General features: G+C 39.1%; 1 protein-coding gene across 3 annotated transcripts in view; it reads left to right on the plus strand.

The window, feature by feature from the left end:
• The window catches only part of LOC135226957 (zinc finger protein 260-like), a 554,628-nt gene that overhangs the window by 113,710 nt on the left and 416,662 nt on the right, over positions 1–24,256 (plus strand). For all 3 annotated transcript variants that reach the window (XM_064266642.1, XM_064266641.1, XM_064266640.1), the window contains exon 2: positions 8,141–8,324. In XM_064266642.1, coding sequence (XP_064122712.1) covers positions 8,141–8,324 — 184 coding nt within the window. The remainder of the gene's footprint in view (positions 1–8,140; positions 8,325–24,256) is intronic.

Below are 24,256 nucleotides of genomic sequence, written 5' to 3' on the forward strand. Positions count from 1 at the left end.
TTATATATATGATATATCCGATATATATATGTATGATATATATGTATATATATACTTTACAGAGAGAGAGAGAGTGCACAAATAATTCCAGTATACTGAGAACTAAAACTGTAAAGCTGAAAAAGTTAAACGCTTGAGATTTAGAGGTCAACCCATCTCAGACAAGAACAGGATTAAATTTGTTTGTGTGTGACAAGCTAAATCGGTTTAGTAATAAGTATTAAACTGGTTAGACTGTTTGCTCTTTTTCTTCACCGAATGGTTTGTAAGGTATGGTGTCTGAAATTTTTTTATACCGACATGATGCTTTATCATGAGAGCTTTCCACGCACTACTTTGATTTGGCTTATATATAGAACTTTTAATATTGTTGCTCAGGTTTATCTGTGGTAAATAAGGGACAAATCAATTATTAACATTATATTTGTTATATGGATTTAAAATACTGTCTTGTGTTATTATAAATTCTTTGGTAGGAATTAAAATTTTGTGTTCATTCAAACAAGATGGCATCAATTTAAAGTTTAATACTGCAGTATGGCAGTGATAATGTTATTGAGTAGTTTAACAGTGTGCTAAGATTTGTTTACATTCTGAAAGAAACAAAACTGGAAAAATATTGTGAAATGCCGACATGATGCATTAACGTGAGAGCTTCTCAAACACTTCTTTGATTTGGCTTATATGTAGAACTTTTAATATTGTAGCTCAGGTTTATCTGTGGTAACTCTTAGGGACAAATCAATTATTAATGTTATATTTATTTTTTTTATGTAAAATACAGTCGTGTATCATAATATTCTTTGGTAGGAATTAAAATTTTATGTTCATTCAAACAAGATTGCATTAATTTGAAGTTTAATACCGTAATATGGCAGTGACAGTGTGATCGAGTAGTTTAGCTAAGATTTGTTTACATTCTGAAATAAAGCTGGAAAAATATTGTGAACTAATTAACATTGTTTTATCTAATTAATTATTGTTCATATGTGGAGCAAACCTTCAGTCTTAATGATAGGGTAATCTGCTAGTGCCAACTGGAAACCATTTAAAAACAAAGATTGTAATAAAAGGAATCTGTGGCAACTTATCCGTATATGACGTGGATGCTGGTCACCAACCACGCTTGGAACCCCGTGACACACTAGTCTTTCTTCAACTACCTTGGAGTGTAGATGCTTGCATTTGCACTTCTCCTTCCCAAGCCAGTTTGTTTGTTTAGCCCATGATTTCTTTGCACTTTTAAGTGTGCCTGCTGTGTTATGGATTCAGCCAAGATGTCTACAACCCATCAACATGTGTTTCTGTGAGTCTAAGGATTTGTATGAGGTTTTTTATTTCTTTGACTGACCCCATTCCATTTGCAGTAGGTGCCGTTCCAAATTTTGTGATATCACTAACCCTTGCCTGGAATGTCATTCCTGGTCTCTGTCACAGTAGAAGAGTTATTACAAGAAGAGGGAGTCCCTCAGAATGGCCACTTGTCCTTCATGGGAAGGATTCACGCCTTCCCAAATGGACGATGCTGCTTCCCCCTCTTCGAGAATTTTTCCATCTGCTCTGTCTTCCGTTGTCAGCCTGTTACCTTCCTTTTCTTCCTTTGATTTGCCTTTGAAAGTTTTGGCAGTTGCGCATTGTGATGTTATCTATAATGTTGACTCTCTCTAGGTGGGTAATCTGCCTCCCGGAGAGAGGCGGCTTCTCCATCTTGCTATTTTGTTTCAGATACAGATTCACACAAGATGGCGACTGTTTGGGCTCCCTAGGCCTACAGGGTAGTCCTTCCTTGGAAGGCCTTTCTCATTTTATGGTGCTCCCCTTCATGCTCCAGCTTCCCCAGTAGTGCCCCCTCCTCCTGGTGTCTGCTCACTCTGTCTCTCGTGCTGTTTCTTTATAGTACTCCATTGACAACTATGATGAGTCCTGGGTCGCCCTTTATCTTGCCATGAGAGAGGCCATCGATCCGCACTACCGGTCCAAATGACGTAATATCACTCCCAGCAGCCTCCCCACCTGTGACGTCAGCCTCAGTGACATCACCACTCCCTCTACCTGTTGCCGTGATGTCATTCCCAGACTCATCCATGATGCCATTGCAGTCAATTTTCAACCCTTCAGAGGCGTTCTTTCAAGCGATGGTTGCCAGAGTTTCTAGCTGAAAGTGTCACAGGCCAAGGGCTCTTTTCCCCATCTCTGTTGCCTTCTCTTCCTCCTCGTCGTTCTAGAGTTTGATGGGGGATTAGGACTCTGTGGCTTCTTCTGAGAGTGAGGGAGGTATTTCGCTATCTTCGCAGTATGGACGTGTGTGTGTGTGTGTGTGTGTCCCCTCAAGTACGTGGACATGTTCTGTTTCATGATGAACTACCCTCTCATTAAGATTCTTAGGCTAGTTCTTCTTCTTCCCAACCTGTTCAAGTTCATTGCAAGGATGAGAAAGCTCCGATAAAGAGGTCAAAGGTGTGCCCTTCTTATGTGGCAGATTCAGGACCTGCTATTGTCGGACTTGAGGCTTTTGTGGGTTGCGGATGTGAGATGGTTTTTGGCTGTGGATGTCTCATCGTAGTGGGGCTTCTTCACCTTTGAGTGATGGTAAGGACCTCCTTTCTCCTGTGTCCAAGAGGCCTAGGCTCTCTTCTTGATCTCAGGAGTTCCAATTCCTACATGCGTCGTTCGCCTTTCAGAGTCAGAGGTTGTGATTCTTCTAGGCATATAGTGCAGTCTCCTCCTCCAAGAGGTTCTCCCTATGGTTGGTTGACTTCTCGGCATGTACGTCCTTCGTCGCATAACAGTGTACATGCTCCTTCTCATGACTGTACATGCTCCATTGCACGACCACATGTGCTCCACACCGCTGCGTACATGCTTCATTGCACACCCGCTTATGTGCTCCATCGTATGACCACACACATGCTCCATTGCTTAACTTGCATATATGCTCCTTTGCTTGACCCCTCCATTACATGACTGTGTACGTGCTCCCTTGCATAACGCTATATAAGTACTTTTGTACAAGGTCTTCTGTTGTTCATGCTATTAGTCCTTCTGGTGGAAGGGATGTTGTCCAGTGGCTGCATGAAATGAGGAGGATCTTTCTTGGCTCTCTTTGTCATGTTATTGTTCTCACTTGCTGGATCCTGAGGAGGTGCTTTGATCTCGGGATGGGACGGTTTCCAGCATTTGAATAGGTCATTTAAGATTCTCCCCCTCTCATCTTGTGTGGTGTAGGAAGTACTACTTGGCAGACGTGGTTCAGCTGATGTCCCGTCAAGTTAATTTGGATTTGATCTGCTTAAAGCCTGTCTTAACTAGAGCAGGTGAGGGCTGATGGTCCTTCATTGACCTTTCAATAGGCCTCGACATTGGAGTCAACTGCTTCATCTGCCTTCCAGACTGACATGGCTGGACTTGACGTCTGTGGTGGCCAGGATAATGTGTCGTTCTGAAGGATATTTCATCAGCTCGCTTCCTTCATCAGTTTGCTTGTGTCTGGTGCTAAGGCCATGTCTTACCTTGGCCATCTCTGTGCTTATTTGTGGGCCAACCTGCTCCTAATTAAGAGGGATATATCCCTGTCGAAGGTGACAAGTTCGGTGGATCGTGACTCCTTGTCCTCTATTCGAAATGGGGACCTCCTGGAATCGCAGCATCTCTTTACTAGAACGCAGCTAGAAGATGCAATAGACTGACGGTGTGCTGATTCCAAAAACAGGCTTGTTCAGCAGGCAGTCATAAAATCAGAGGCTCATTCTCACCCTCCTATTCCTCCTCCACCGAGGCAGAGTAGGTAGTCACCTCCAAGGAAGTCTGCCAAACAGTCAACATCCATTAGGACTCAGCCTACAGCTCCATCAAAGCCTAAGCAGCAACAGTGTCCCTTTTGGGCTCTCTCTTCCAGGCTAGGGGAAGAGGCAAAATGGGTTGTTGATAGAGAGGGTGCCACTCTTTACTTGTTGCCATGGGTGGGGAAATGTCTTGCAGGCCATGTGGCCAAATGGAAATACCACAGAGCAGAGAAGTGGGTAGTATATGTCCTTCAGGTGGAATATCAACTACCTTTTGACTTTCCTCCCCCTCTCTCGGATTGTCCCCTCCTCAACCTGACATTTGCTCAAGGCTCTTTGAAGATGTTGGACAAGGGCGCATTGGAGGAAGTTCACAGGCCTTCACCAGGGATCTACAGTCGGATCTTCCTGGTGCCAAAGGCTACAGTTTTTGCTACAGTAAGGCAGAATAACTTCATGCTGTCAATAGACTTACAGGACACTTACTTCCAGATCCCAATTTACCCTTTGTCCAGGAGATTCTTTTGTTTCAACCTTGAAGAGCAAGTGTTCCAGTTCAATGTCCTTTGCTTTGGTTTGAGTACAGTCCCTCAAGTGTCCATAAGGGTCTTTACCTGGTTTCGACATGGTCACATGCTTAGAGGATTCGCCTTGTAAGATACCTTGATGATTGCTGGCTCTAGCAAGTTCCATGGAGAAGTTAGTTTGGGACAGGGACAGTCTTTTCTAGTTTTGTTGGAGCTTAGGCATCATAGTAAACCTATAGAAGTCCAATCTGCTTCCCAATCAGAGGCTCTCTTACCTAGGTATGGTAATAGATATGGCAGCATCGGGGGTTATTCCATCAGACCAGAGGTTGCAGAAGTTCAGGACGGTGGCTTAGTCCTTGCTCAGATTGAGCAACCAGCCCTCCAGGGGCAAGTTCTCTTTAGCATCTTGTCATTCCACAAAAAGTTGGTGGTTGCTCGGTTGCTCATGGACGTCTCCACATCCGTTTTCTCCTGTTGAGACTGAAGGAGTACTGGTCCCCAGCCAGAGATTCCCCTCAACAGCTGCCTGTGTCCGGAGAGGTAAGAAAAGACCAATGGTGGTGGTTGGACGACAAGAACCTTACAAAAGGAGTACCACTACACTCTCGCGCCCGATCTGCTCCTATTCTTGGACGTTTCTACCAAAGGTTAAGGTGATCATCTCAGGAGCTCCTACTATTAGGTGTATGGAGTGCAGAGGACAAGCTGCTTAACTCAGTGTTGGAGTTGAAAGCAGCTTTCCGTGGTCTGAGAGAATTTGGAGAGAGGGTGGAAGGTCACTTGGTTGTTCTGATGTCAGACAACACCACTGTGATGGCCTATGTGAACAAGCAGAGGGGCTGGTGTCCTGCCAGCTCCACTCGTTGACAGTCGAGATGCACCAGTGGGCAATTGACAACTCGTGGCTTATTGCCAGATACATTCCGGGAAGAAGGAATGTAGTGGCCGACAAACTTAAGTCGTCGGAGTCAAGTCTTGGGCATATACTCGTCCCTGCATCATGACATAGCAAAAGGCTTTTTCATCTGTGGAGAAGCCTCATGTTAGACCTCTTTGCCACCCGCTTGAACAGAAAGCTGAAGGTCTACTACTAAGTTGTCGCGGATTCTTTTGCCTTGGCTGAGGACGCTCTTCAGCACCTTTGGGACAATCTCAAGGTATGGTACGCCTTCCTTCCGTTTTGCCTGATCCATCAGGTCCTGAGCTGTGCAATGAGTTCAAGGAATCTCAGGATGACCTTTGTGGTGCCTCTGTGGCCCCAGGCAGTGGTTGCTAAACCTTCTGTCTCTTCTATCAGAAGTTCTGAGAGAAATTCCCCCTTGGCACAACCTTCTTTGCTAACCTCATGTGGAGAGTTTCCACCAGTCGGCAGGGTGCCTGTCTCTTCATGGCTGGTCACTGTCAAGTACATATCTCCTCCGAGTGAGAGGCTTTTTTCTTGCATGGCCGCAGTTAAGATGTCCGGCTACCTCAGGAGGTCTTTGTCAGCAGTTTACCAGGGTAAGTGGGCTGTCTACTGTTATTTGTGTCGTCGACAGGGTTCTCTGCACTCGGAACTTCTGTTCAACAAATAGCAGATTCTCTAAACTTTATCAGAAGTGAAAAAGGTCTATCAGTTTTTGCTGTCTAAGGCTGGGTATTCATGCAGAGGTTTACCTGGCAATCTCGCTGTTAGTTCATCGAAACTGACGTTAAAACGTACGGGTGGACGACAGTTTGTGGGCGGAGTCAGTCCACTCACCAAAACTGAAGAACTGATGGAACTACCTAAAGTTGTTTCGACTGACTGACGGTGATCACACGTGGAACCCGGGTAACCAAAGATTTTATGACACTTCGCCACTGGATTTCGTCTGGGATGGATCTCAGCCGCTCCAACCTGAATATAAAAAAACTATATATAGGCTTAATTAATATTGTTAATATCTGCGGTGCTAATTGTGGACCGTTGCTTTATCGTGGTTGCTGGTCCAAATCACATAATAAATACAGACTATTTCCATGTGATAAATGCAATTTGATATGGGCCTAGGCCAGTGTTCTACAGTTTCTACAGTTTTATGAAAGGTGTTACTAGAAAAAGTAGCCTTCACAGTCTATTTCATAACTGAACCAACCCCTAAGTCTAATTTAACTTTACTCATTAATATTGTATGAGAATAGGCAGCTCTCTTTAATAGGCAATATTTAGACCATACTCTTTACGCCTTTTTGCTTCCATCCTAATTTGAAGTGAATTGCCTATGCAGCAACTAGTCTATGGAGCTCCAACACCTTATCACCCAGTGGAGTTTCCATTGCTGCCATATAGTTATTGCTATGATGAAGGCTTGGTGAGAAATGAGGGCAATGACCTTGAGTTGACTGTCCCATTGACAGTTCTACTCTCTGTGTGGATGTTTGTCCATCGAACGGTCGTGGGTGGACTGACAGGTAAACCTGTGTGTGAATACCCGGCCAAAGACGTGGACATCTCTTCATCCTGTGAAACCTCAATGTTGTTCAAGAGTTCTGAGCAATCCTGTTCACCAAGAGAACTCAAGCCTCTGACATGGGATCTTAGTCTGGTCCTGAGTAGACTCACTTGAACTCCATTTGAGCTGCTGTATCGATCGTCAGACACCGATCTGACTTAAGGGTTTTCTAGTATGCCTTAGCTTCCTTGAAGAGAGTTGGAGAGCTCCATGGCCTGAGTTATGACGTTAAACACACCAGGGGTTTGGGGTCCGTGGCCTTCGAATTTGTCCTGGAGTTCAAGGCTAAGACTCAAAATCCCTCTGTGCATGATGACAGATTTGTCTTTTTCGATTTCCTCCCTGAATGAGTTCATGGACAGCAATCCACAGGAGTTATTGCTATGTCCCATTAGAGCTCTTCGTTGCTATCTTTAAAAGACTCTTCACCTAATGCCTAGGTGTCTTAGACTGTTAGCATGGGCCGAACCAAGAAATGAAGTGTCCAAGAATTCCATTTCATACTCCTCACTTTCAAGCTATCACAGATACTGTGCATGCTTGAGTGCATGACATCAGAGGAATGTGTTCTGCGCAGGCTTTTAAGAAGAACTTGGTGCATAGGATTTTCGATGCTGGTTCCTGGCTTCGGCAAACCACTTTTCACTTCCTTTTACCTGAAGGATGTTGCCCACAGGTCCTTGGACACTTTTTCTTTGGGCCCATTGGTGGCTGCCCAACAAGTTGTGTAGCACATCCAGTGCCCCTGGTGGAACAGTTTGCTTCTTACCTAAGATGATTGTGTGGAAGGGAGAATCGGTGGCCTTCTGGTCTCTCTCTCTCTCTCTCTCTCTCTCTCTCTCTCTCTCTCTCTCTCTCTCTCTCTCTCTCTCTCTCTCTCTCTCCCCTTTCCTCTGTTGCTTCTTAGGATTGTTTTTAATCTGAGAGGGGCGAGTCTTTAGATACTCGCATATTTATTTTCCCTCTGGCTCAGACCCCCTTCTCTAGGATTTGTTAAGACCAAAGGTTTGTGTTGCATATGAACAAATGACAAATTTTTTCAATAAATTTGTATTTTTCATAGCTAACAAACCTGAGGTCTTAACATGATTGCCCACTAGCCACCCCTCTCATATCCTCGGATGTAAGAAACACTAGTGCATCACTTGTTCCAAGTGTGGCCGGTGAATGGCATCCACTCTATATATGCATGAGTTGACAGATGCCACAGATTCCTTGCATTACAATCTTCGATTGTTTTTAACCAGTTTCCAGCTGGCGCTAGAAGAATACGTATCCTGTTATTCAGACCTCAGGTTTGTTAGCTATGAAAAATACAAATTGATTAAAAAATTTTCATGTACCTTCATTAAAGGTGGTGCCTTTGCCTCCTGTAACTTCAGTTATGAACACTGACAAATCCCAGGAAGTTGAGTCACAGCCTCTTCATTTAGGAAAGGAGAACATTAGGCCAGGAGTCAGGAAAAATCCAAGACGGAAAGCTAGTCTTCTTGTTAGAAGCTATAAAGAGGCAGACATTCGTGAAGATGATTATATTTGTGAGTAATATGTCACAATTTTATATTCAAAGTATTTGTGCTTAATATGACTGTTTATCAATTAGTTGTTTAATGTATTTTTTGTAATGTAATAATGATAGTTCCATTTTCAAAATGTAGCTTCATTAATTGGTTTGCTTGGAGGTGATTTTTAATGGGGTGTAATAATCAACTTTCCATTTGTTCACTATCTATTAGAGTATTACTCTCTTTGATCACATTTGGCACAAGGTTAACATTAGATAGGTTTCCCTATATTGGTACCCCATTAAAGGTGTGTATGGGTCGAGCTCGACCCGAGCGTTAGAAAAATTGACCAAAAATCACTTAACTTCATTTTTGCTGTACATTTTAGTTTCTAAAATCAATTTCAACATTCACAAACACTACTGAAAAGATAAATAATACCCATCTACAAATTAAATATTTATTACAAATACTTGAAAAAAAATGAGTATAAAAAATAATTCACTGAAATATTTACAAAAATTACAAAAAAAAGCTATGTACACACAAAAATTGAGGGAATCCTTCCTAAAACTACTATTTTCAATATGTGACTGCCAGAAAAGGTGTTGGACCTGTAGAGGTCAAAATCTGAAAAAAGAAAAAAAAGAGTAAATTTTTTAGGGGGGGGAAAAATCAATAGTTTTTTTTGTTACCTAAATGAAATAATAAGTGGCTATTTTTTTTATAGAATGAAGTCATATTATCCTAGAACGGAATTATGTTAAAAAAAAAACACACAAAGATGTTATTTGCTGTTATATCAGGGGCAAAATCTAAAGGTCATTTTTTAACCTATTTTCACCATGAAAATTTCTTATAAAAATTGTTGTAACTATCATAAGATATATTTATGCATGAAAATCTACTAGAATATCACAAATTCTATAGAGAACAAGAATATATAAGAGATATGGCAACTTACCTTTGGGATATACCAAAAAATGGCTGAAGCTGAACCTACTCTGACAGCCACATCTACCCACTGAAATGGAGGAATGGAATATAAATTTTAATGTGTTATTTACTTATCTAATTATGCGTGGATTTGCATAAAACTATTATGGTGGCTTGCTGGATGTTTGAACATTATTTTGCAGCCATAAAAAAAATCTGACCCAAAAATCATCTAATGTAAAGGTCATTTGTTGACCTCGTTTCACCAGGAAAATTACTTGTAAACATCATTGTAATTAGTATAAAATATATTTATGCATGGAAATATACCAGAATATCACAAATTCCATAGAAAACAAGAATATATAGTGATATGGCAACTCACCTTTCGGATATATACACAAAATGGCCCCCGACTACACCAAGTGTGACGGCCAAATTTGCTACCTGAAATGGAAGAAGGGTATGTCAATTTCGAGGTGTTATTTAGTTATCTAATTATTCGTGGATTTGCATGAAACTTATTGTGGCCTGGTGGATGTTTGAACTTTATTTTGCAGGTATACAAAAAATCTGACCAAAAAGAAAATTTTTGAAAAGAAAATAATTTCTTGAAAATTTTTTAAATGTCAACAAAAATATAAAAAATTATTTCAGTATGTTAGGTAAAAAATGGATTATATATATTTTGTAAAGATTAAAATTATAGTATTTATGCAAACAAGTAGTAAAAAAAAAAAGTTTCATGATGTAAATTACCCAAATAGAGACATGCACTTCAGACACAAGACAAGTTTTATGCTGTGGGCAGACAAGCCCATTGCAACACAAACATGCTGTGTTTGTCTTGTGGTCTTGTCTAGATGGGTAGCTTTGGCAGCGAACATGCTCAGGCAGCTTGACATGGCCAACCTCAGGAAGAGGTCGTGCTCCAGTTTAGCCAAGCTAAACATATCCACCATCAGGACACACGGGCCTGGACAAGCTGATTAACATATAATACCGATGACTTACAAGGGGAGCACAAAATTCAGTGGCCATCTCCTTGAGGAACCTTTGCCTTGTCATACTCTTTGACGATGGCAGGGACAAATAGAGAATATAAGAATTCACCATAATTATATTCAGTATCCTGTAGAAACGACAGTGGCCAGTGATGTGTCTTACGAACACAGTTTGATGTAAAATACTTCTGATTGAATGTGTCTACACACCCTTTTGTTGCATTATAGAACATATGAATGTCAGTCTTCCTTCTTTTGATCTCAGATGGAGCATGATGCAGGAAACTTAACAGCATCATCTTCTTAGTCCTCTGCTGAGAGAGAGAGAGAGAGAGAGAATATTTTATTAACAGTGGTGTGATCGGTATGGTCTTGGCCTGCCTCCTTGGTGGCCGCAAGTTCGATTCTTGGGCATTCCATTGAGGTGTGAGAGATGTGTATTTCTGGTGATAGACGTTCACTCTTGACGTGGTTCGGAAGTCATATAAAGCCGTTGGTCCCGTTGCTGAATAACCACTGGTTCCATGCAATGTAACAACACCATACAAACAAAAACAAACTATCATTTTTTCAATTCTTATTCCTATAAGAACATATTATATAATCAAAGAAATAATTATAAATAAATAAAAAAGCATAACATAAAAAAAACGAAATGTAAATCTGTGAACTTACTTGGCTGGCTTGCTCGGAATATAGATCCTAAAGGGACAGCGGTCCCTAAATGGGACAAGCTGTTTGTCAACAGTGAGATGGGGTCCCAGGGAGTAGTTCTGCCGACAGTTAACCACCACATGATCGAAGACTTTTCGAAAGGGGGCAAGGCTATCTGTCCTCGCTCTCTCTGCTCTGGTGGCTGAATCATTGAAACGAATAACTCGTTAGCAGGGCAAAACGACACTCACTCATTGTACACCGGTACAAAGGATTGCCCTTTCAAAGATCCCACGTCACTCATTGTGGTGTGATTGTCTGACCTTACTGCCAACATTATCAGGATCCCAATGAATGCCTACAGTTCCCTCAGGTCCATGTCCCTTAGGGCAACATTGCCCTTATGATTATAATTACTCCTCAAAAGTGCAAGTCGATCATTGGAATGCAAAATCTCCGCTAGCATGTGATCAGATATAAAGAGTGAGAAATTGTCGCTCGCTCTTACCAACCACCCTAGTGGTGGTATGGGTGGGACCCATACCCCTAGTCAAATCCTCGGCGTAAACAAAGGGAGGAGGGAGGCATTGGGATCTCTGCCTCAACATCCTCAGGTCCGATGCACTGTATAGGAGCTCCTTGGGCTGGGTGGAGGTCCACCCCTCCTCTTCCTGCTCCTAATCTCTACCGGGGAGAGCGCATCCTTATCCCAAGAGGTTGAGGGTCCAGGTGTAGGCGTGGCGGTTGTTGTTGTGTTGTTGTAGAAACAACAATGTTCACAGTTCCACTACAACCCCCCCCCCCCCCCCCCCCCCCATGCCTCCTCTTCCCTCTCCTCATCTCCCTCCAACTCGTCTTGTCCCTGATTCGGGTCATCCACGTCCTCCTTTTCCACAAAGATGGCGGATGACTCCTCCTCGCCCTCAGACTGAACCTCTAGGTTGTCCTCAACGTCACTTTCTAATTCAAAGAGAAGTGTGTTGATAGCATCTTCACCCAGAGGTCTCTGTCTCTTAGAGGCCATAACTGTAAGAAAATCAAAACATAAGAAATGAGCACTCTAAGGAAACTCTGACATATGACAATATATGGGCATCTTGGCCAATGCCCCGGGCAAGCATGTGATAAACACACCATCCTCCCACATATTCCAATATTAAACAATACTATACTAATTAGATTTATAATTAACACTGTCCTACATCAATTTAGTTATAACTTTTTTGTAAAAAAAAAAAAAAAAAAAAAAATAATAATAATAATTTAGCACTCTAACGGAATCGGACCATATGGCAATTAGGGCATCTCAGCCAATGTCTCGGACATGCATGCAATAAAACACGCCATCCTCCCACATATTCCAATAATAAAACAAAACTATACTAATTAGTTATATGATAAAGACTGTCCTACATCAATTTAGTTATTATAGCAGTTTTTTGCAAAAAAGCAAAAACTGGCACTCGAACAGTTGATATGGTGTTTGCGCCCACCTCGGTGGTCGCGGGTTCGATTCTCGGCCATTCCATTGAGGAGTGAGAGATGTGTATTTCTGGTGATAGAAGTTCACTCTCGACATGGTTCGGAAGTCACGTAAAGCCGTTGGTCCCGTTGCTGAATAACCACTGGTTCCATGCAACATAAATACACCATACAAACAAACAATCGAATAGAATTGGACCATATGGCAACTTAGGGCATCTCAGCCCATGCCCAGGGCATGCACGCAATAAAACACACCATCCTCCCACATATTCCATTAATAAAACAAAACTGTACTACCATGAACACTGTTCAATATGCAAGGCTTACCTAATAACTCCTTTAAAAAAAAAATCAGAAAGTGGCACTTGAAAGAAAATGAACCTTATTTCGATATATGGCATCTCAGCCACTTCCAAGGTCATGCATGTGATACGCACAACATCCTGCAACATTTTCCAATATCACAAAACTAAACTAATTAGCTATTATGCAGACTGTCCTACATGAATTGAGTACGTAATAACTTCGCTTTTTGCAACACACACACACAGAAATTGGCATTCAAAGGGGAATGGACCATATGGCCATATTACGGTGTGTCAGCCATGAACAAAGGCATTCATATGATAGATACATCATCCTCCGACATATTCCAACATTAAAAAACTTTATTAGCATGAATACTGTTCAATATGCGAGGTTTACTTAAAAATTTCCTTTTTGCAAAAAAAAAACAAAGTGGCACTTAAAGGAAACTTGACTATATTGGCAGTATTTGGCATCTCAGCCACTTCCAAGGTCATGCACGTGATACGCACAACATCCTGCAACATTTTCCAATATCACAAAAATATACTAATTTGCTATGATGCACACTGCCCTACATAAATTGGGTATGTAATAACTTTGCTTTTTGCAAAAACAGAAATTGGCGCTCGAAGGTGACTGGGCCATATGGCCATATACAGCATGTCAGCCATGAACAAAGTCATTCATATGATAGATACATCATCCTCTGACATATTTCAACATTACAAAACACTATTAGCATGAATACTGTTCAATATGTGAGTTTAACTTAGTTTAACCTAAAAACTTTGCTTTTTGAAAAAAAAAAAAAAAGAGAGAGAGAGAGAGAGAGAGAGAGAGAGAGAGAGAGAGAGGCACTTGAAGGAAAATGGACCATACTGGCGGTATTTGGCATTTCAGCCACTCCGAAGGTCCCGCATGGCCTAGGTGCACCATCCATCCAGACTTTCCAAAACAACAAAGACACATGACTGTGCACACTGTTTATTGAGAAATTGTTATGTAACAACTTCAATTTTCGCTCACCTACCTCTTAAAGGTGCATGCGGTTTGACCTTGACCTGAACGATTCTCAGAAAAGGATCGCAGCTTGTGGACAAGTGACCGCCTGCAGGTCGATCACACCCAGATTTGACACTGGCGATAATTTACAGGAAATAAACATGTTTTTTGAAATACGCATCGTGACCAGTTGCACCTATCCAGGGGGTAATTAGCATTCATTATAAAGCATTTTGATTCATTCCATTGATAAAAATCTGTTGACAGGATTGGATTATTGGTCTTAAGAAGCACCATTAGGACCTCTCTTGGTGAAAGACCAAAGCACATTGTGCAATATTTCAGGAATGTTGTAGACACTACTGGCCTTCTACAATTTCATAAGTCCACATGTAATTAGCTTTATTTTGATTGTGTTTGCATGTCTGTGCATCTTTATCATTAAAAGTTTTAATGATCTGCTGATGCCATATGATAAGTGTCATGATGTTCAAATGAGCATAACAAACTGTATCTGTTTCCCCTTTTGTTTGCAGATCACAATTATAGTGAGAGAGGATGTGGTGGTGCTATATAGATGTTTATGGCATGTAGTTGTGCAAGAGGGTTCCCAATCTGAATATACTAACTAGTATGACTTACAAATGAAATCTGAGGGTATCACAAGTAACTTTAGCAATTTGGTCCATTTATCTGATCAGCTCATGCTTGTGCCATTGGTCGTAAAATAAAGTAGTGGCACAGTAGTTTTTTTGGTCCTAGCTTCTCTGTACCCTTTTCCAAACAACTAACTACTTTTAACTAATAGCTTCTATCATCTGTTTTCATTCAGAACAAAACCCTTAATGCAGGCCTCTAGGAGGTGCAACATTTTGACATACCTAGTTTGATTAATCTGTATTTGATTCTACTAATGAGAATTTTGAGTTGCCATGACCTATACCCAACTTATTTGGACTATAGACATGAGTAAATTTTTGTTTGAGCAGTATCATTGGAATGTGAGTATGCAGAGGCTCACGTTTGAAGGCAAAATTATTTAGGATCCTATGGTGGATTATGTCGTTTTTACCATTGCTTGTTTGATAATTCCATTCCAGTGCTCATCACACTGAATGGCTGAGCTCAGTTACTGCTATAGATTATCATGGTGTTGGTGCTTCAGATTTTTATACTACTGGGAATATTTGTTTCATATTTTGAACAAATCTTACTCTGAATAGCCTTCTGGAATGGATTAAGTTCGAAGTACGAGGTACTACTGTATTTATGTGTGTGTATAATATATATATATACTATATATATATTAAGAATATCAGCCCAATATAGAGTTAACTTCCTAGCCTGGCCAGTTTATCTAGCTGGACAGCCAGTACAGTCTGTGCAGAAAGTTAAGTTGCCTGCAAAAAGAAAACACAGTATTATGTATTGTAATTATTTATTACGAAATTATAACAGTTTAGTATTTTGTGGTATTTCCTTGACGTTTAAGGCACTCTTGTAGTCTCTTTGGAACAGAATCTGCCAGGTTTTGCAGCTTTTCAGCTGGAAATGAAGCCCAAATCTCCTTGATGGCATCCTCCAACATGGGGAGTGATGATGTGTGTCTTGTCATGAAGGCGGCGTTTAATGAGGGACCATAAGTTTTCAATAGGGTTGAAATCTGGGCTGTTGCTTGGCCAGTCATTGATATAGTTTACTTCGCTATCATGAAGCCAATTAGTTACAGATTTAGCAGTGGCAAGGAGCACCGTCTTGCATGAAAATGTTTACATCTGTTTTTTCAAAAGATTCAGGCAAATGATCACAGAGCAGCTCCAGGTAATTATTTTGGTTCATTTTTTCATTGGCAGGAAGAACAACATGATCCCCTACAACATATATGTAAAACAGCCCCACACCATTAATGAAGCAGGGTGCTTCATTTGGGAGGGGGGGGGTCAGTGTTTGGCTGCCGATACACTTGCTGCCAACTGCTGCCTGTCACTGAGAAGGTTGCCTCATCAGACCAAAGCACACTTCGCCACGTGTAAAGGTCCCATACTTTGTATTTCTTGGCAAAAGTAACACATTTCTTTTTTTTGTATGGTAGTGAGAAGGGGTTTCTTCTGGGCACAGTAACTCTTGAAGTGCAAGTCATCATGCAGGCATTGTTGCACACAACGTAAGGAAACATGGCCCAACAAACTGGGGTTTTTTTTCCTTAACCTCCCGAACTGTAAGGGAAGGGTTGGTCTTCACCTGTCGAGAAATGACTTTCATGGATCTTGGGGAAATTAATTTGGGACGTCCAGACCGTGGACGTAGTGTTGGTAAATTATCCCCGCCTCCTTCCACAAACTGCTCATGAGCCTCTGGCAAACTTGCACATTCACCCCAGTGTGGGTGGATATCTCCTTGATTGCATGATTTGCCTTATACAATGCAATCACTGCAATAATATCCTCCTTAAACCCTCCTGGCCATCCAGCCTGGTCAAAAACTGGGTAAATGTCCCAGAAATGCACGTAAAAGACTGGCAAGGCTGCAGAGACCTTGAGGAACTAAGCCCCCTTCTTCGGTTGCCATCGGGTAACTGGCTGCTGAGGGGAACTCCTGATGAGTTGCCAAGACATTATTTTACGCACCTCGTATAAGACCAAACTTCTTGCACTCCAAATTACAGCTATCCTAGGCATGAAGTGAAAACTGCGAGAAGTCTAGTTGCCACCAGCCAAGCGACTTAACTTTAACTTTCTGCATAGACTATAGTGAAAAAGGTTCAACATGCCTACAGTTTTTAAGTTACCTCAGTTTTTTGAGGCTCACATGTAGGCTAACCAGATAGGGTTAGAACAACAATGTTCTTCCCAACATTAGAAAACACTTAGGCTAATTTCTTCTTAGCATAGTAACATGTACATTTCAACATGGAACAGTTAGACAACCCAGCAACTGCAGCGGTAGGCCATGACTTGAGCAGCCACTCTGAGCAGAAGTTTAGACTTTAACAGAGAAAGGCAGTGAGGTATACCACGTGCAAAGGCAAAAGCACGCAAACACCTTAGCACATGTGGATCATAGTTGACTCTTGGTAACCAAAGACAAACAAGAATACAGTCGATAGGCCCACACATATTGAATTCTTGGAGGCCACCACGACAGACGAAAGTTTCGAGGACCTGAATACCTTTGACCTCTTGAACCTTCTCCAAAGAAGAAAGAACTTTGCTATAATAAAATTAAGAGAGACTAGTCAGTCACTGTCAGAAGCCAAGTCTGTGAAATCAAGATCAGGAGTTAGCCTATGCACATCCCAAGTAGGAAGTTCCAGAGATGTACGCAAGCAAAAGGAGAAACTGCTGAAGCAAAAGTGGCCTTTGCTTAGAAAGAAACTGGCATCTTAAAAGCAGCAGCTCAGAGGGAACAGAAAGCAGCTCAAAAAAGGGCAGAGCTGGAACAAGAGGAAGCTCTCAGGAGAGCAGAGTTTAAAGCCAGCCTCAAAAGCTAGTATCTACGCATCAGGAAGCTGCCATCACCGAAGCCGAAGCACCCGTAAAATTCGAGAACCTGACGTGCCCGACCAAGGGGAAAGTCTCAAGTCAAACATGGCTCTCAGAGCTGGATCAGATTTTGATGGATTGATGACGCCTCAAGTTCTGGGAGCCATGTGTATAACCAGGTTGCAGCCTCTAGGGGTGGCCACTTAAAGTCGCATAACACATCCCTCCCTTGTTGGGCTCCGTTTTACTTAGGAGTATGGTGGGTGGAGGACTACATGACTGAAATTATAGAGCTACTCGTGTCAGTGGATGATACCTTGACCCCCATTTTGACCACCCTGGATCAGTCTTGGAAACAAATAAAGAAGTTAATGATTATTCCAGATTCATACTCGTATCAAACATAGTAACTATAGAACCATACTCAATGCCACAAAAGGAAATTCCTCTAGTAACAAGTGAAAAAAATTTAAAATATTAACAGATTTCGAAATAGACGACCTAAGTACAGACTAGATCCTACATTGGTACACTTTGACTCATTATTTGGATATGGCACTTGGCCATGATACTTTGTTTTTAAAACAGAAACTGAACTGACCGCTGCTAAATTTGAGAATATTTTATTAGCTCAGTATCCATTCAAAGAAATGATGTTTAGACTTATAACAAGAAAAGAATGGATAGTTCAAGCTACCACAAAAATTCAATCAAAAACTTACCAAATATCTTAATATTATGAGTGGGATAAATGTCACTGTCCAAAGCCATGACAAATTGAACAGTATTGAGGGAACAGTAATAATACCAACCAGTAATGATTGTGATGGCCTACCAGATGAGACATTACTATTGAGCTCATTAAAAATCAGATATACCAATATAGACAACATAAAAGTATATGAAATCTCAAATAAAAGACATCATGGAAAAAAATTGAGAATAACTAAAATTAAATTTGAAGGCCAGACTCTTCACCTAATATTGAAATAGAAGGCCAGAGAAAAGATTCATTACCCACTTACCAAAGCCTCTTCAATGCACAAACTGCTCTAAATATGGTCATACTAAAAGCAAATGTAGAAATGAACCAGCTTGTGCATTCTGTGGTTCAGATCATGAAAGCACTTGCAACTGTGGAGTTCCAAAATGTTGTAATTGTGGACAAGACCACCATGCGAGATCAAAGATATGCCCACTGAATTAAAGCTATTAATAAGCAAGTGTGGCGTGTCAGTTCCAGAAGGAAAGCAAGAATTAAAATCAAGAGGTTTAATGGACCCTGCAGGAATAAATCATATCGAGATGCTGTAGATAAAGTGATGCCCAAGAAACATTAAAAAAAAACTATGATAAAAAAACAAGGTAACAGAAAGAAATGAACAAGAAGTCTCTTGGAGTACTAGTAAGCAATCCTTATGAAATGCTGATGAAAGATGAAGAACTGCCATCTCTAGACTGAAAAGGAAGATCATGCTAACCCAACAAAAAGAAACAAGAAACAAATAATTTCTCCCCCTAAAACTCAAGTTAATACTGATGACATCAAGAAGAAAATGCCTGAAGTCAACAGGAAAACATCCCCTAATTTAGATAACAATGATGAAACAAGTCTTTCACCAGCCTTTCCAAGTAAATTTAAAGTAATGAATTTTTCTCTAGCTTTTGAAAGTAAATTTGAAGAAATAAACCCTTCGCCAGTCTTCCCAAGAAAATTTAAATACAAAATTCAATCAATCTAAAGTAGACAAAAAAATAATTATGAATGTCAACCGTGTATCCAAGGTGTAACACCTCAGACCGAATCTCACCATGAACGGTATGGATGCCATACATGTTTTGCAAGATTGCAAAGAAACGAAACCCTTTAATATAGAAAAATTGATAAACGTGATTAGGAATTTCTGAGCTAGAAAAGATATCTGAAGTCAGCTAGAATTACATACCAAACATTGTATGTGTATCAGACACTTACAATAATATCGTGAGAGTAAAATAGCTGTTAGTCCATTTCTTAGCCAAACAAGAAGAAACTAAATTCACTACTGAATCAGAAGATAACACAGGAATGTCTAAAACCAAAAAGAAAATTAAAGCTAATCAAGTGAATAATTAGTCATAGTGTTAGAAAATTATATATATATATATATATATATATATATATATATATATATATATATATATATATATATATATATATATATAAAACGAGCTATTAAAGATAATCATTCAACTTTCATTCCATTTAATTATACTATTATCCAATGGAACATAAACAGTATGAAAACACGAATGCACTTGGGTTAAATACAAAGACTCCTAAAGCAACATGTGATAAAGTTAGTTAATAATAATTCATTTCAAATACCCTATATTTGCCTGCATATAACAAACAAATATAGCATTTTAGTCTGCAGTCTATATAATGAAACCTAATGAAAATTATGATATGGCTCAATTATCAATGAATCTATTTTTAGTTTTATGTGATTTTAATGCTCACCACCCTTTATTGGATGCCAGTACCATTGATGCAGATAGAGGAGTAAAGACATAGAAAATTAATACTTAGCCCTTAAACGCCGAAGGGGAATATTAAAAATCGTCTTCCGTGTGCCGAGGCGGTCTCGGAGTGAGCGCGGAAGCAGAAAAAATATTTTTTTTCAAAAAATCACAGCGCGCTTAGTTTTCAAGATTAAGAGTTCAATTTTGACTCCTTTTTTGTCATTGCCTGAAGTTTATTATGCAACCATCAGAAATGAAAAAAAAATATCATTATCATATATAAATAATGTGATATATGATAGCGCGAAAACAAAATTTCATATATAATTGTATTCAAATCACGCTGTGAGCAAAACGGTTAAAGCTAAAGAGTTAATTTTTTTCATTGTATTGTACAATAAATTGTGATCATTTTGGTATATAACACATTGTAAAGCGATCAAAGCAACACAGAAAAAATATTATCACAAAATGATGCATGAATTCGTAACGCGCGGACGTAAAAAAAAATGTTTTTTTCAAAAATTCACCATAAATCTAAATATTGTTCTGGAGATTTCCAATTTCTTTCAAAATGAAGATAAATGATTGAATATTACTATACTGTAAGAGTTATAGCTTACAATTGCAGTTTTCGACCATTTCGGACGAGTTAAAGTTGACCGAATGTCAAAATTTTTTATATATTTTTTTTTATATGCAATTATTTAGGAAATTAGAAAAGCTACAACCTTCAAATATTTTTTGTTTTATTCTATAATGATATTGCGTACATTTTCATATATAAAACTATGAAATTGAAATTCCTAATATGAAACGGAGCAAATATTCCGAGAATGGGACGTACGCATTTCGGAGATTTGTGGCGGAGAATCCGCGCGCGGAGGGAAGCAAAGTTTTTTTTTTAATTCACCATAAGTCTCAGTATTGTGCTAGAGACTTCAAATTTATTTCAAGATGATGATAAATGACTGAATATTACTAGACTGTAAGAGTTTTAGCTTACAATTGCGTTTTTCGACCATTTCGGTAGTCAAATTTGACCGAACGTGGTTTTTTTTCTATTTATCGTGATTTATATGCAAATATTTCGAAAACGAGAAAAGCTACAACCTTCAATTATTTTTAGTTGTATTCTACATGAAATTGCGCACATTTTCATATATAAAACTTTATGTAACGGCTAATTTAAAATGGTGCAAACATTACCACAATCGCACGTATGATTTTTTCGGAAGAGTTACCGCACGGATGTAAGGAAAATTTTATTTTGTTCATGACACTTACCTGCCAGATATATATATATATATAGCTGTATTCTCTGAAGTCCGACAGAATTTCAAAACTCCCGGCACACGCAGTGGTCGGCCAGGTGGTTAGTACCCATTCCCGCGGCTGAGAGGCGGGTATCAGGAACCATTCCCATTTTCTATTCAGATTTTCTCTGTCGCCGGTACTGTAAACAACTGTTTCCAGTACCTCCGCCTAGGATTTTGAAAACTTCTTTTGCCTTGAGTATCCTGATTGTCTTTTGGTTTTTTGACTGGATTGTTGGCTTGGCATACGCGATTGTGGTTTAAATTTGGATTTTGGCTTTGACTTTTCATTAATTAACCCTTAAACGCCGACTGGACGCATTTTACGTCAACATTTTTTGTCTCTCTGGTGCCGATTGGACGTATTTTACGTCGACATACAAAAGTTTTTTTACAAATTCGCGGAAAAATACTTTTAGGCCTACCAGCCGAAAACTCTTGAATCACGCGCCTTGGGGATGCTGGGAGTTCACGGATCAAGGTGTTGTTTTGTTTACAATTTTTACGCAGGCTCGCAAGCGCGTATTTCTTTCTTGCCACACTAAAAAGTATCTGTGACACATCTCTGAAATTATTTCGTCACTTTGACATAATTTTTGTGCCATTTTAAATTAGCCGTTACATGGAATATTATATATGAAAATGTGCGCATTTTTATGTAGAATACAAAAAAAAATATTCATGATTGTAGCTTTTATCAGTTTTGAGATATTTTCATATAAATAACGATAAGTGCCATAATTTCAACCTTCAGTCAACTTTGACTCTACCGAAATGGTCGAAAAACGCAATTGTAAGCTAAAACTCTTATATTTTAGTAATATTCAATCATTTACCTTAATTTTGCAACTAATTGGAAGTCTCTAGCACAATATTTCGATTTATGGTGAATTTATGAAAAAACTTTTCTTACGTCAGCGCGGTAACTCTTCCGAAAAAAATCATACATGCGATTGTTGTAATGTTTGCACCATTTTAAAATTAGCCGTTACATAAAGTTTTATATATGGAAATGTGCGCAATTTCATGCACAATACAACTAAAAACAACCCATGGTTGTAGCTTTTATTAATTTTGAAATATTTTCATATAAAAAATGATAAGTGACAAATTTTCAACCTTCGGTCAACTTTGACTCTACCGAAATGGTCAAAAAACACAATTGTAAGCTAAAACTCTTTCAGTCTAGTAATATTCAATCATTTACCTTCATTTTGCAACAAATTGGAAGTCTCTAGCATAATTTTGCGATTTATGGTGAATTTATGAAAAGAATAACATTTTCTTTACGTCCGCGCAGTAACTTCCCAAAAAAATCATATGTGCGATTGTGGTAATGTTTGCACCATTTTAAATTAGCCGTTACATAAAGTTTTATATATGAAAATGTGTGCAATTTCATGTAGATTTCAACATAAAATAATTGAAGGTTGTAGCTTTTCTCATTTTTGAAATATTCGCATATAAATCACGATAAATAGAAAAAAAACCACGTTCGGTCAAATTTGACTACCGAAATGGTCAAAAAACGCAATTGTAAGCTAAAACTCTTACAGTCTAGTAATATTCAGTCATTTATCATCATCTTGAAACAAATTCGAAGTCTCTGGCACAATATTTAGATTTATGGTGAATTTAAAAAGAAATCTTTCCTTCCCTCCGCGCGCGTATTCTCCGCCACAAATCTCTGAAATGCGTACGTCCCATTCTCGGAATATTTGCTCTGTTTCATATTAGGTATTTCTTAGAGTTTTATATATGAAAATATGCGCAATTTCATGTAGAATAAAACTGAAAATATTTGAAGGTTGTAGCTTTTCAAATTTCCGAAATAATTGCATAAAAAAATATATATAAAAAAATTCTATATTCGGTCAACTTTAACTCGTCAGATAGGGTCGAAAACTGCAATTGCAAGCTAATACTCTTACAGTATAGTAATATTCAATCATTTGTCTTCATTTTGAAAGAAATTAGAAGTCTCTAGGACAATATTTGATTTATGGTGAATTTTTGAAAAAAAATATTTGTTTACGTCCGCACGTAATGAATTCATGCATTATTTTGTGATAATAATTTTTTTCTCTGTTTGTTGCTTTCAGTCACTTCGTTTTAACAATGTGTTATATACCAAAATGATCGCAATTTAGTGTACATTACAACGAAAAAAAAAGGAACTTGTTACCTTTAACCATTTTGCACACAGCGCGATTTGAATACAATTATATATGAAGTTTCGTTTTTGCGCTATCATATATTGCATTATTTATATATGATAATGATAATTTTTTTCATTTCTGATGGTTGCATACTGAACTTCAGCCAATGACAAAAAAGGAGCCAAAAATGTACTCTTAATCTTGAAAACTAAGCGCGCTGTGATTTTTTGACAAAAATAAATTTTCCGCTTCCGTGCTCACTCCGAAACACCTCCGGCACACGGGAGCCAATTTTTATTTTATAGCTTTGGCGTTTAAGGGTTAAGATGCCTGGAACTAGTTCTACTAGCTTCAGGGTGTGTAGTGTGCAAGATTGTAAGGTGAGGCTACCGAAAGCTTCGGTAGATCCTCACACTGTATGCACGAGATGTAGAGGGCATGTTTGTTTAAAGAATGATAGATGTAAGGAGTGCGGGAGTTTAACCCTCTTACGCCGATTGGACGTATTAAATGTCGAGTCAAAAGTATGCCGATTTGACGTATTATACGTCGACTCAAAAAAGTTTTTTTTAAAATTCGCGGAAAAATACTTATAGGCCTACCAGCCGAAAACTTTTGAATCACACGCCTTGGGGATGCTGGGAGTTCACGGATCAAGGCGTTGATTTGTTTACAATCATTACGCAGGCGCGCAAGCGTGAATATCTTTCTTATCGCACTAAAAAGTATCAGTGACACATCTCAAAAATTATTTTGTCACTTTGACATAATTTTTGCACCGTTTTAAATTATCCATTACATGAAGTATTATATATGAAAATGTGTGCAATTTCATGTAAAATACAACAAAAAAATACTCATGATTGTAGCTTTTATCAGTTTTGAAATATTTTCATATAAATAACGATAAGTGCCAAAATTTCAACCTCCGGTCAACTTTGACTCTACCGAAATGGTCGAAAAACGAAATTGTAAGCTAAAACTCATATTCTAGTAATATTCAATCATTTGCCTTCATTTTGCAACAAATTGGACGTCTCTAGCACAATATTTTGATTTATGGTGAATTTATGAAAAAACTTTTTCCTTACGTCCGCGCGGTAACTCTTCAGA

This window comes from Macrobrachium nipponense, chromosome 15 (assembly GCF_015104395.2).
Source record: "Macrobrachium nipponense isolate FS-2020 chromosome 15, ASM1510439v2, whole genome shotgun sequence".
In the NCBI taxonomy this organism is placed as follows: Eukaryota; Metazoa; Arthropoda; class Malacostraca; order Decapoda; family Palaemonidae; genus Macrobrachium; species Macrobrachium nipponense.